The sequence below is a fragment of the Pseudonaja textilis genome, chromosome 2, assembly GCF_049901715.1.
Source record: "Pseudonaja textilis isolate UNSWEBS1 chromosome 2, rPseTex1.2, whole genome shotgun sequence".
NCBI classification, from domain to species: Eukaryota; Metazoa; Chordata; class Lepidosauria; order Squamata; family Elapidae; genus Pseudonaja; species Pseudonaja textilis.
The window spans coordinates 232,713,555-232,726,903 of NC_141991.1; the positions used below are offsets into that span (position 1 = coordinate 232,713,555).

Sequence of the window (13,349 nt, forward strand, 5' to 3'; positions counted from 1 at the left end):
AACCCTTTCCAGAGGTTGAAGAATTTGCTTGAAGCCTTCAGCCAATCCCTGCCTAATAGCTGATGAGACTACATCTTGGATATCCCTTGGTCTATGCTCAAAGGTAGAGGCAGAAGACCGAAGGCTGCTGCTGAGGGAGTGAAGGTGGCTTCAGGCCTAGATTGATGAGAGGTTTGAGCCCTTGAGGAAGTGGGAGGAGCATAGGGCACAGAAGCCTGTTGGAAATAAGGCCCAGATCTGCTTAAATCCTGAGGATCTGACTATACAGCAAGAGCCTCAGGAGACCAGGATGGAGGATGGAAAGGCTCATAGATAACTTCTCCTCCCCTGGGAGGGCTTGGTTGGGGCCCACGAGTATCACCTGAAACATGCTGTAGTTGCACTCCCTTCTGTTGAATAGTTCTGTTGAACTGCCTCTCTAGGGCTGCATGTCTGCGCTTCTCTGCCCTTAATTCAGCCTGAGTTGCCTTCTTTGGGGCTAGAGCCTTACCTTTGATTTTTGCAGCCACCTCCCTCTGGACTGATTGGGTGCGTTGCCTATGTCTTTTTCTCCTATTGGGCTTAAGAGACTGTTCCACTGGGCGGTGGGGGGGAGCTCTGCCAGAGTTTTATCTTGCTCCATTTGTAAAATAAAGGCTCTTGCATTGGAAAGAAGCTGTTTAGAAATTTTTTTATGAAGCCCCTTAGGGTATAAATGGCCCCCGGGCTTACAAAATGGCTGCTCACCTTGTGGTGGAAGGCTTGAATCAAAGATGGCCGCTGACTGCAGGAAAACAGGCTCCAAGATTGAAGAATCGCTCCTTAGGCTATACAGAGCCCCGAGCGAAGTCAGCAAGGGAAAAACACAGCAACCAGTTACACGATCAGCTGGCTTGAGATCTTATCAGTTTGCCAATCGTGTTTACGATTGCTCCAAACTGCAGGCGTGGGGGAGGTCTGCAGACACTGCCCAGCTTGCCTGCACAGAGCTCTGTAAAAGCTGCTTCCAACGTTGCAGGAGAGAGAGAGAGAGAGAGAGAGAGAAAGAGAGCCCTGCTCTCCTGGGAGCTGCTTGAAGAAAGGAAAAAAGTACTGAAAATCGCCGGTGATTGCTATCTAACAGAACCCTTTCAGAGACACAGCTACTGACTGAAAGGAGCTGAGTCAAAAACTGGGGTCTCTCCCGGGGGCTGGTTTTTATATCTTAGTACAGACTTAGCTATGACGTCATAGGAAGGAGTCAACCTAGCCTGGGCTCTCGATGCAGCATGGAGGAGAATAGGTCTGTTCCCTTATTTTCACATTTTGGATTGAAATCCACTTGGGTTGTTACATGATTTTAGATTGCTTTTGAATGTCAAGGCGATGCACATGTCCTTGTTGGCTATCATCCCAGTATTCGGAATGTACTAGTTATCAAGAATTGGGAACTTATTATGTGGGATAGCCAAAAGAATTATTATATAACACTGGAAGGATAAATTTACAGGATCTGCAGTAATAAATTATTGATATGTATTATTTTAATGATTTACATGAATATTTCTTTTTCAACAAAATGGTATGGAAGAGAAATTCCAAGGAATTTGATCAAACTTTTTGGAAATTGTTTTTGGTGTTAATTGGTAGACCATGTTTATTTAATTCAATATTATCACATATATGTGGTTATATTTCTATGTGTATGCATTTCTATGTGTTCTATGCCTAAACAAGTAGACAGAGAGAGAGAGAGAGAGAGAGAGAAAATTGCAAACCATGGTATATGAACTCACTATGTCAAACACCCACCCACACACAAAACCACATTTTTGCCTTGTTATTATAAGTGTACTCAGTCATACCTAAGAAAAAGAAGTCTAACATATTTGGTGGCAAAGTGGTTAAAACCACTTAGAGAGGGCTGTAAAGCACTATGAAGCGGTATATAAGTCTTAAATACTATTGCTATTGCTATTTTATACACATTTGAAAAGTGCAGATGCATTTGCTGGCCTGACATGAACAATGTACGTCTGTCATAAAAATGTTAAACCAATGACTCTTGCAATGATGTTTGCATCATAGAAATGTTTGGTAAACTATAAACAGATTGAAGTTATGTTGTTTATCACAGGCAATAAGGTTAAAAACACCACAAGAGAAAAACAAATGACTAAATAAAATGTAAAAAGCAAAGATAAAAATCATGCAATCAATGTAAACATGTGCATGAGGAGAATAAACACACCTGTGACTGTTTTGGAGTAGAAATAGTGGCTGTCCTTGTCATCTCACAAGTGGACTACTCTAACACACTCTGCATGGGGGTCTGCCCTTGAAAATCTTCTGCAATCTGCAATTAGTGCAAAATACTAATGTTAAGAGTCATGTCAGTGCTGTGGTTAGAATGCAGTACTGCAAACTACTTCTGCTGACTGCCAGCTGCCTGCAGTTTGGCAGTTCGAATCTTACCAGGCTTAAGGTTGATTCAGCCTTTCATCCTTCTGAGGTGGGTAAAATGAGGACCCAGATTGTTGGGAGCAATATGCAGACTCTGTAAACTGCTTAGAGAGGGCTGTAAAGCCCTGTGAAGTCTAAATGCTATTGCTATTAGGCAGGGCAATTTAGGTAATTTATTCCATGTAACATCTGTATTTCAAGAGTGCCTTGGTAACTGGCTTGTTTCAAATTGTAATTTAAGGTAAAGATGATAATCTTTAAAGTCTGCATTACTTAGGGTCTATGTGTGCCTAAGGTGTGCCACAGAAGAAACTAGACAGTGGTTACTGATTACATCCCCCCCTCTCCCCCGCAACAAGCCAGTATTCTCTGTAGAACTCCTCTCCTATGGAACACTTTCCCATCAAAGGATCATGCCATCACTTTTAATAATCAGATGTATTGAAAAACATGTGTTTATTTGTGTAACTCTATATGGGATGTACCTTTGTGTTTTCTGTTACATGGAGTCATGATTTCTATGTCTAAGAATATAATAATGGTGGGTGGCATTTATATTTGATAACTATCTTTTATCATTGTATTATTATACTGTATATTTGTTGCTGCTCAGGATAAGTTGCTTAGAAACAAATGACTAAAGTGGCATAAAGGTGTTTCAATTAAATAAAAATGGGGGGCCTTTAGTCAAACAAATTTGCTCACAAGGGTCTCTAAAGGAGCCAAGGTTTAATGACTTTCCTGCCCAAATTGTAAAAGAATCCCAGTTTAGTTGTAGGCACATTGTTTCATGTTGTATAACATTTCTTTCACAAAGATGACTGATAACCATGAGAGCTGTATGTTAATGAGTGACAACAGCAGAAAATATTCCAAAATTCAGCATGTTGTTCCCTTTAAAAGGATTGCTGAAATACTTCCCTTAAGATATTTCTGCTAAATATTTCCTGCTTTCCCCCAAGCTTTTGGTAATAGAGATCTATTATTGATGTTTTAGGTTTGAGTCCGAACATATTATATTGGAAGCTGGTAGATAGTTATTCTCATGTAGAACTTTGATGAGAAGATGAAAATAAGGGAGAACTAGGCAATGCAGGCCTGCTGTGTAACCTATAGGAGAAGTGCTTTCCTCATTGACTGATGACTCATTGGAAAGTCATATGTATCATTCAAGAATTAATGGAATCCTGTTAGTGAGTAGCAGAACTATTGATTATGAAGGAAATAAATTAGTTGCTTTCGTGGTTTAATAAAAATAATATGGGAAAATTTTTGCATTTCCATGAATAGTATCTTTCAAGACAGCGGCATACTAGGCCTTTTGAAAACACTAACAAAGTTACCCTAACTTAGGTAATAATGCTTTTGGGATAGAGATTGCAGAACTGGATAACCCTTTCTGTGCAATAGTGTAGCAAAACCAGAATATTCTTCTTATTTCTACATTTTGATTCTGAGTAACATTCTGTCTTTCAAATATTATTTCTTCCTTTTCTTGTTACTTATAAAAAAGTAAACAAACTTTCTTAATGTTTTCTCAACAGTGTTTTCGAGCCCTTTGCTGCAAAGGACCTCCACCTCCACGACCAGAGTATGACTTGGTTTGCATAGGTCTCAGTGGCTCTGGCAAGACAAGCCTGTTGTCCCAGCTCTGCAGTGAAAATAGAGAAAATATAGTGTCAACTACAGGTGAACTGATGTTTTGTTTTGTTTCTTCAGTTATAGGCATTAAATGCAAGAGATCATTTAACAACTGCAACCAGGCATGTCAGAATTGCAGTCATTGAGCTAATCAATGACATTATATTTTGATTAGTGATTCAGTAGCCAACATTCCAGTCCCAATTATGGTTGCAAGTCAAAAGCTATATATAAACAGGAAGCAACCCCCATACTAGCTAGCACTTATGATGTTCCTGTTTGGGTATTGATATGTCTACAAATAAACAACCAAGCTTAGAGAATACCATGGACTTCTGAATTAAAATAATACAAAATGCATTTGCATACTTTTATTTTTTTATCTACCCATTATATAACTCATGGTAACAATTATTAGTAATTTGATTTTACTAACTTAAGTTGACAAGATGCTAATAGGTTAAACTGAGGAAAATAATGTTACAGTGAACATATGTACTGAAAAAAGTATATTTTTATGTATTTCTGTTTTCAGGTTTTAGCATAAAAGCAGTGCCATTCCAGAATGCAATATTGAATGTAAAAGAACTTGGAGGTAAAGAACGCTATACATAATATGCACAATTGATGCATATTATATAGCTTTTGATTCCTTTGTGTCTTCATTTATGACAATAAGCAATAGTTTTGATACTTATCAAGTACCTTTCCACCACTAGGTGTAGTCACTGCCTGGTACAATCTAAAGTAGATCCATCTCAGGAAGAAAGTGAGGAAAAATGTTTAACTAGTGAAAGGTTGGATCAGGGAAATCGACTTTATAAAAAAGAGATAAGGAATTGTTGTTGAAGGTGGCTAGCTATAGCACTGTGAGTATTGATACATGGGGCTGAGTTTCCAAGAGATGTATTATATCAAAATAAAACACAACAAATAATAGTTTCAATCAAATTTATGTATAAGGTTTGGGAGATTTGTAACAGCTTAATGAAGATTCCGTGTTTCCTTAGTTATAATTTAACTGAACTATATTTCCAGTTAAGTGTAAACAGAAAGTTACATTAAAAAAAGGCTTTATGTTTGTTACATGATACTTATATTTCTGGAAATAATTAGAGTGTCATCTAATTACTTCAGACAAAAAAAGGCCTATTAGAATGGCAACTCTTCAGATGCTTGGAGAACTGCGAGACATTCTACTATCTGATAATTCATTCATAATTATCAGATACAGATTTTTTTTCTTAAAACTGCTACATTGTACTTAGAATGCACATTTCCCATTAATTACATATTATAGTAAGACTGCCATTCATCATGGACCTTGATATTACACAGAACTTCTTGAACAAACAGCATAATTGGAAGGTGAAGTGATATATGTAGCGAGCATCAGGTTGGGGAACAGTAGCCTGGTATTGCTTTCCTAGCATCATTTTGACTATGTTAGCTGATCTATTATATATATTTAGGCTGTCGCTATTGAATCAGCAATTTTGTATTCCGCTCCACATTTTGAGTTTTGTTTCATTCATAAAGTTTTAACTGCTCATCTAAATTATGTTTGTGAAAAATAACTTTGGAAATGTGACTCTTCTTTTGCTTGAGATGAAAGAAAACATTAAATTAAAGCAAAACTATTCTACGGATGCTTTGTTCTACATACAGGTATTTCTCAACTTATGTTTAAACCAGGGACTGGAGTCTTTGTCATTGAGCAAAGCAGTCATTAAAGCAGTCAGATGCCCATGTATTAGCCTCACTCAACAACCACAATCCCAACTCTCCCAGTTGTGGTTATTAAGTGATCATGCAGTTTGTTATACTGAGTGCTGGGGAGAGGACTGTCTCTTTGCTTCATCATGTCCAGGTTCACTTATCTTCGCCTTCTTCTGCAGCTGCATGCAACTTCATTTAATGTGAGACATAGCCTTCCTATCAAGCCTGCCTTGAGCCATCCTGCAAATGGGTCCAGTTCTCACAATCATTGAAAGGTTCCTTTCCAAATCATTTGATTTGGAGAAGTGGCCTTCCTAGGGCTAGAAAGCTAGTGATCGCCATCCTCCTGAAGGATAGAAATCTTTTTACTAACACCATCATTCTAGATGGGTAGAAGTTCTAGAACACCATCATTCTAGAAGGCTAGAAGAGTATGCCTCATCCAGACTGCAGGAATGGAACTCAGAAGTTCCGGATGTGAGCTACATTTCTGCAGTTCAGTGGAAAAGATGGGCCAGAGTGCAGAAATAGTACTTGGATCTTCAGGATACAAGTCTCATTTTCTGCAGCCTGATGGAGTAGCCAAGTTTCCTTCCATGCATGGAAGAGAACATCTCCACTGTGCTGCAAAAATGAAGCTTATGCCTTCTGGATCCAAGCCCCATTTGTCCAGTCTAGTGGAGGGGCTGAGACTTAGGCAGCTTTTTTAGCTAGCCCCCAGGTATGAGTGGGAGTCCTTTCAACAGGTGACAGCAACTTTCAACCTTCCCTGCTGGCTTCCCCATTGACTTTCTGGGAAGTAAGCAGAGTATATTGCAAATAGCATGATCATGGAGCACTTGGGAACTGGTTGTAAGTGTGAACAGGTTGCCAAGCACAAAACGTGGCCATATGACTACAGAGAGTGGCACAAAATTTTATAAAAGCTGGAAGTGCTTAATGGGCAATAGCATTTAGACTTACATACTTTACAGCCCTCTCTAAGTGATTTACAGAGTCACCATATTCGCCCCAACCATCCGGTTCATCATTTTATCGACCTCGGAATGATGTTAAATGTCATAACTCAGTGACTATCTGTAAAGTGCTTTATTCTGGATATTCAGCTATGTAATAGTGGGGAATATCTGTAGATTGGGTGTAGGATGGGGGTGAAGGTTCATTCTCTGAGCTTCTGGGTTGGCTTCTGAATATTTTGTTGCCAGGCTAGGTAACATAGGGCAGTTCCCTAAACTCCGCTGAAGATATTACCTAGCCTGATAACGAAACGTTTGGAAACCAATCCACAAATTTGGAGAACAAACCTTAACCCTCATTCACTCAACTATGTTTTAAGAAGACATTGGATGAATACCCAATTTAGTTCTATAAAAACAAAATTTCTTTGCTGGATAATGCAAATTGATTAAATAATGCATAGAAGAGGATTCAGCATAAGAGTTTCAGAGAGAAGTAAAGGAACAGATTAAAAAAAGGCAAGAGAGTGAATTTTAATTTTGTTTTGTTTTTAAGATGTAAAAGCTATAGCTGGAAAATATAACCAGTGAAAAAATTGTCAGAAGTAAATATTTTTAGAGATATGGTAGTAAGGGATTCCCTGTTTGGTGTAGTGGGTAAGGCATCAGACTAGAAACTAGGAGACCATTTCTTATAATGTTGATATGAAATTTTCTAATAGTGTAATAAATTAAAATATGGTAAAAAGAAAACATTGAAACTTAATTTTAATATGTCTAAACAAGATATATGTAATTTGTGCTGTATGTCATCTGATTAATGTTTATGCTTGTTTTTTTATTTGATAATTGCCAAAGGGGCTGACAATATCAGAAAATACTGGAGTCGTTACTATCAAGGATCTCAAGGAGTAATATTTGTATTAGACAGTGCTTCTTCAGAAGATGATTTAGAAATTGCTAGGAATGAACTGCATTCTGCACTGCAGCATCCACAATTATGCACTTTGCCATTTTTAATATTGGCCAATCATCAAGACAAGCCAGCTGCTCGTTCAGTACAAGAGGTATGTTTAGTACTGCAAGAACTTGTGTGTTTTTAATTGTTTGAATGCAATAATGCGTAAGTCATGACTGTATGTATCTGATGCATATGTAGAGTCTATAAAGTTTGGATTAATATAATTATTGATGAATGAAGAAAATATACTTTTAACTGTCCACGCCAAGGATTGCCTGTGTGTACTTTTTTGGTTTTTTTAAAAAAAAAAATCTGTGTGGAGTTTCTCTACTTTTATCATACTGTCTTCTTATCCAACATCCTTAACAGTCTCTTTTATATATCCCTAACTAGATATTAATTAAATTTTATTTAAAAGTATTATTTTTTTACTTGTTAAAACTTCCACTTTAAAATTTTTAGCACATGTCCATATGGGTTGGCTCTTACCTCAAACTGTGTCCATTTCTGGGCATCACTTTAAGGAGCATTGAAAGCAATTGGTACAAATGAGAAGGGCAAAGAAGATCAGGATAATAGATTTTTGGATCAAAATTTCCAAATGTATGTGGCTTTATATCCCTCAAGTATTTCCTTTTTAGTGATCAAGATTGTATTACTGATGTATGACATTCCTGACATACTATCTCTACATTTTTTTAAATGTAGCCTCCCAGATGCAAAAATTTGACATACAGTATGCAACAAAAAATGCAGTTATAGATATTAAATGCACAGTATCTTAATTTACTCTTAAATTGACTTAAAAGTCTATATAATGACAGTCAATATTCACTCCTTGAAAATTCAAACTTCAGTAAACCTGACATTGAATTTTTAATAATATTACTTCATATAAGAAGTTGACAATCATTACCATTCCAGTATAGGACTGGGAAAAATCTGTTTGAATCTATTGAGAATTGCTATAAATCACTGTTGAACATACTGAACAAATATACAAAATGTACAAATACAACAACTAGATAAATGTGGCAGCTTTTCACATCCAATCATTAAAATAATTAGACTGACTGTAGATTCAGTCTGATTTTAAAGCAACATTGAAAACGATTCCACTTATAAGAAATAAAAAAAAATATTTAAGCATACAGATCATATGAAGATATGTATTAATTCCAGATTAGTTCTAATATTCCCTGTGATTAATGCAGAAAGCAAATGATACACAGAAAATAACCCTTTTGTTGAAACAGTGAGTTCTATCACTCTCTGAGCAAAGATTTTGGACTTACTAGTCACATTTCTGTTTTTTTTTTTTAATGGTATGAAAAGCAAAAAGTAAAACAAAATTTAGGAGAAAAAGAGGGAAAACTTCTGAATCTGTCTTGAGATGTGCTTCTGATTCTTTGTCTTTTCCCCTGGTAACAGCGACTCTGGAAGTGTTTTTCTAAAAACCAGGGAGCAACTTGTTTGAATGGCAAACAATGCAGTGAGAGGCCATGTCTTTGCATGCATCTGAATGTATTTCTTTGGTAGTGCTGATACTAGTATTCAGGCAGATTCATATTAGATGAAGTCATTCTTATCTTGCTGCTAGGAAGTATAATACTTTAAAATTCAGCTTCATCTATTACTTTTATATAGGCACAATACTAAGTAGTTACCCCTCATCAATGGATTCAAGGCTTTAGTGTTGGCATAATTGTGATTTATTTCAGAAATAATGATTGCAGAAGCATTTTCAATCTGACAAGCTGTATAAATGTTGAGTAATAATAGTTAAAGATTTTTTTGCCTCAAATGCTGTAGGAGCCAAGAAGATTCCACAAACAGCTGTTTGTGATGTTCACTTGTGGGAGTTATATGCAGGGTTTCCAAACTGTGTGGGGCACTGTTAAAATTGTATGATGTAAATTATTTATCCAAACCATTAGGAAAACAACCACATGTAACTATTTGAAACTTACGCAAAATCACGACACTGCTTGCTTATATGAAAAAAATTGTCTGATTTCCTTTTCAGTCATACTATGTTTATAGTGTGTTTATGATTGCTTTATTCAGTTGTTTCCATTTATCTTTTTAAAATCTGACTTTTATTGTAATAAAATAAGCTAACATTTTGGAAATACATTGATTTGGATTATAGATATCTCACAAGAGAAAAGTGAGATACATAAGAGAAAAGGGGAGATTTTTCCCCTTACTTGGGGAAGAAATTTAACATTTAAATTTTAATTAAACTTTTAGACATCAAAAAAATGAAGATTCAAGAAGTACGATAGTTTATTTTCTATATATGCTTATCAAATGTCACCCAAATCAAGGAATTACTTGGTAACCAGTATAATATATATGTTTAAAGTTTAAAGTTCTGGAAATATTGCAATTATCTCCTTGCAATGAGACTGTCTGCTTTAATAAATTAGAGTTTAGAAATATGCTTCTGAAAAATTATCTTCTTGTTTTAGTGTTCTCATTTTTCCTTATGTAGGTTTTTCATATGTGAATATCTTTATTATTACAAACCAAGTGGAGGCAACTTAAATCTACTTTAAGCTTCAAGAAAGCTTTTGTTTGCACAATGCCCTGTTGTTCATCTGTGTATGTTGTATTATTTCTTTAGTACCTAAAATTCCAAATTCTCAGTGCTGATATATTACTGAAGAAGCTGGATTTTTAGAATAGATTGGAAATGGAAAGCTCCAGCCCTTAGTATGGGTGGCTTAGGAGCAATGACTTTTTGGATCAAATCAATTTGGCTTTGGTTTATTAATTTGGGGGAAAAAATCTTTGCAGTCTTAGAGCCAAGACCTTAGCTGTTTTCTTGGCATCCAAATAGATCAGTTGATGGGGCTGTATGATGAGCAAAGTGTAGGCTTTTTCCCAGTTAATTAAGCATTCCATTTTCTGCTAATTACTATAATGCAGACTTTGTTTTGAATGGCATCCAAGAACCTTTGTCTGAATGGTTCTATAATGCTGTCTAGGAAGCTCTTATAGATACCCATTGAAAATGTACTCCATTGAAAATCCATCTGGGCTGTGTGCTCCCCCCCTTTTAATTGCCTGTTCAGTAGCATTTTTTTTCCCTTGTCAGTTCACAGATTTGTGTACGTTGCAAACTTGTCCATTCTGGGGAGCTTGATTTTTATCTAGGTATTCATTCTTCCATCAATACTAAGTTTGTATTTAATCGGTTTTTGTTTTGTTTGGAGTTTTTTTGCTTTTTTAAATTTTTCTTCTTTTGTTGTCTACAGAGGTCTGTTGCTCATGAATCACTGGGATATGACTGTTGTTTATTAATTATTTGTCTTTTTGGTTATCCATTATATAACTTTAGAGATATTGATAGCATGTTGTGGTTAAAAATATAAATGATTTCTGTTTTACTATCCTATTAGTTGATTAAGTATAACTAATATTGTGAAAATCATAACCATCCTAATAAACTATACAGAACTAGATTGCTTAAGATTATCTGGACTGGAACCCATCACTGTTGCAAGGTTTTGAATTCCCTTAGCCAATATAGCAATCCCTGTTTTTTATACATCTTACCCAGCCCTAATCATCTGCAGTTTCTACCCTCTTTATTATTATTCCTTGATTGATCTATTTACTGAGTCATGTCAGGCTCATGTAATTCAACAGACCACTGATCTAAGTAAGCCATTGAGTTTCTATTACAGATATTAGTATCCAGTGTGCATTTTGGGCTAGACTACCTTAGATGCTAATGACTTTGTGTGCCTATCTATATTCAATACAGTATTAATGAAGCTGTCACCTTGAGAATGAATAAGGGGTTGTTTTAAAAACAAAGTAAATGCCAGTTGTCATTTGTCAGATTGTGGAGGTTTTTTTTTTTTTTAAGACTCTGGATGCATTCAGAAGTGGACATTCTGAATATATTCAGTATTATTTCTTCTGAGAAATCATTTTTTCTGAGGAGAATAAATCAAAAGTGATATAAGTTGAATATTTTTTTTCTTGCTTGTATTCATTTCAATTGCATTGCCATCTAAAGGTTGGCATGTTCTATTTGATAGAATAGAGGCACCCAATAAAATCTATACTATAGATAAAATCTATAGTAGGACTGAGCAGCCTTTTACAAGCAATTTGGAAAAGGTGCCTCCTAGGGTGTGAGACCATCTGCCTGTCTACAGCTGCCCCATGATCCTGGGAAAACCCACAGCTTCTTTCGAGTTGCAGACAGGTGCAGGTGCTCCAAAGACCTTTGTAGATTCTAGTCTGTAGCATGTTACAATCTGACCTGTTCATTTGAGCAGCTTAAAGAAGTAGAGGTAATGGGAAGTTTATAATAAGGTCCTGTTAAAATGATGATTTTAGGATGCTCATAAAATCTCAGTTGTTTGTAGATAAGACGTGCAACAATACATGCATGTGAAGCACATGATAAAAGACACAGAGTGTGATGGAGATGGTATTTGACCTAAAATATAGCAGAAGAAAACTATGGAATTAAAAAAAACAATAAAATGGGAGGACAGCATAGTGACATTAACAGTTTTGAGAAAATATCACTGGACTTAACTGATAGAATATATTTAATATGAGTCTAAGAATAAGTAAAGGCAAGATTTGTGGAAATGAAAATAGAGATACGTAGCTAGATAAATGACTCCAGAAAAAGTGGATTAAAGAAAATTAAAGGGTCCAAACCAGAAACCAATACTGATTTGAAGACAAAAAATAGTAACAGTCAATGGAATAAAAGGAGAGAGATGGATATGAATAGCAAGTAGAGGTTTTAGGGGCTGTTTCAGGTTTCACTGAAATTTAGAATATTTATTGGTATTAAGACTATATATCAAAGCATATTAATAGTATCCTAGTAACTTGATTTACATAAAGACACATATCAGAAAGATATGACATGCTAATTTCTGTTTTCTAAAAACTGACCAAAGGATTTTATTTCAAGAAAAGACAAATCTGAATATTTGAAAACAAAGCAGCATTTATATTATCTTTGTGTATCCTTATGTTTAAGTAATGTTCATTGTTTACTAGCCACCATAGAGAACCAATAATCAATGGCATTTTTTGCAATGGCATTTTTTTATTTCATTACAGTAGGCTACTGTTTACTTTCAAGATTGATAGCTATAAAATTTAAAGTGATAAACTCTCAGCAGGAGATTAGTACTGTCGTAACTGTGGTCACTTTCATAGTTAGTATGAATATAAGAGAAAGTTTGGTAAAGTTACCAGAGTTTCTTTATGGCACAAAAGCCTGTTGAATATTATGCATCATGGTAAGTGAGATCATGATTTTAAGAAATTGTAAGAGTTTGATTATCTATATCACAATGTTGATTAACAAGTAACAAAGCTTGGGGTTTTTTTGTATTTTTTAAAAAGTATTGCTTATTGTGAGGTAATCAACAGCTCAAGAACCCTCTCCTTGAATATCCTTTGAACACTCTTGAAAATAGCAGCATCAGCATGGTCTACTAAAATTTTGAGGTGGAGAATGCCCGATAATTATAGTATAAACCTAAAATAAATGTAACAGAGTTAAAGGCAGTGGGAAAACACCACCCAAATTTATCTAAATATTTGAGATGGCCTTTTGAAATATTCATCTGCATCCAGGAGTAGAAGGAGAGGGGGAGGAG

The 13,349-nt window shown here is 35.7% G+C and overlaps 1 protein-coding gene across 6 annotated transcripts in view; it reads left to right on the forward strand.

Moving 5' to 3' along the window:
- Window positions 1–13,349, forward strand: part of ARL15 (ARF like GTPase 15) — a 138,573-nt gene that overhangs the window by 55,135 nt on the left and 70,089 nt on the right. For all 6 annotated transcript variants that reach the window (XM_026716549.2, XM_026716563.2, XM_087927304.1 and 3 more), the window contains 3 exons: window positions 3,966–4,110; window positions 4,598–4,657; window positions 7,596–7,804. In XM_026716549.2, the coding sequence (XP_026572334.1) occupies window positions 3,966–4,110; window positions 4,598–4,657; window positions 7,596–7,804 (414 nt within the window). The remainder of the gene's footprint in view (window positions 1–3,965; window positions 4,111–4,597; window positions 4,658–7,595; window positions 7,805–13,349) is intronic.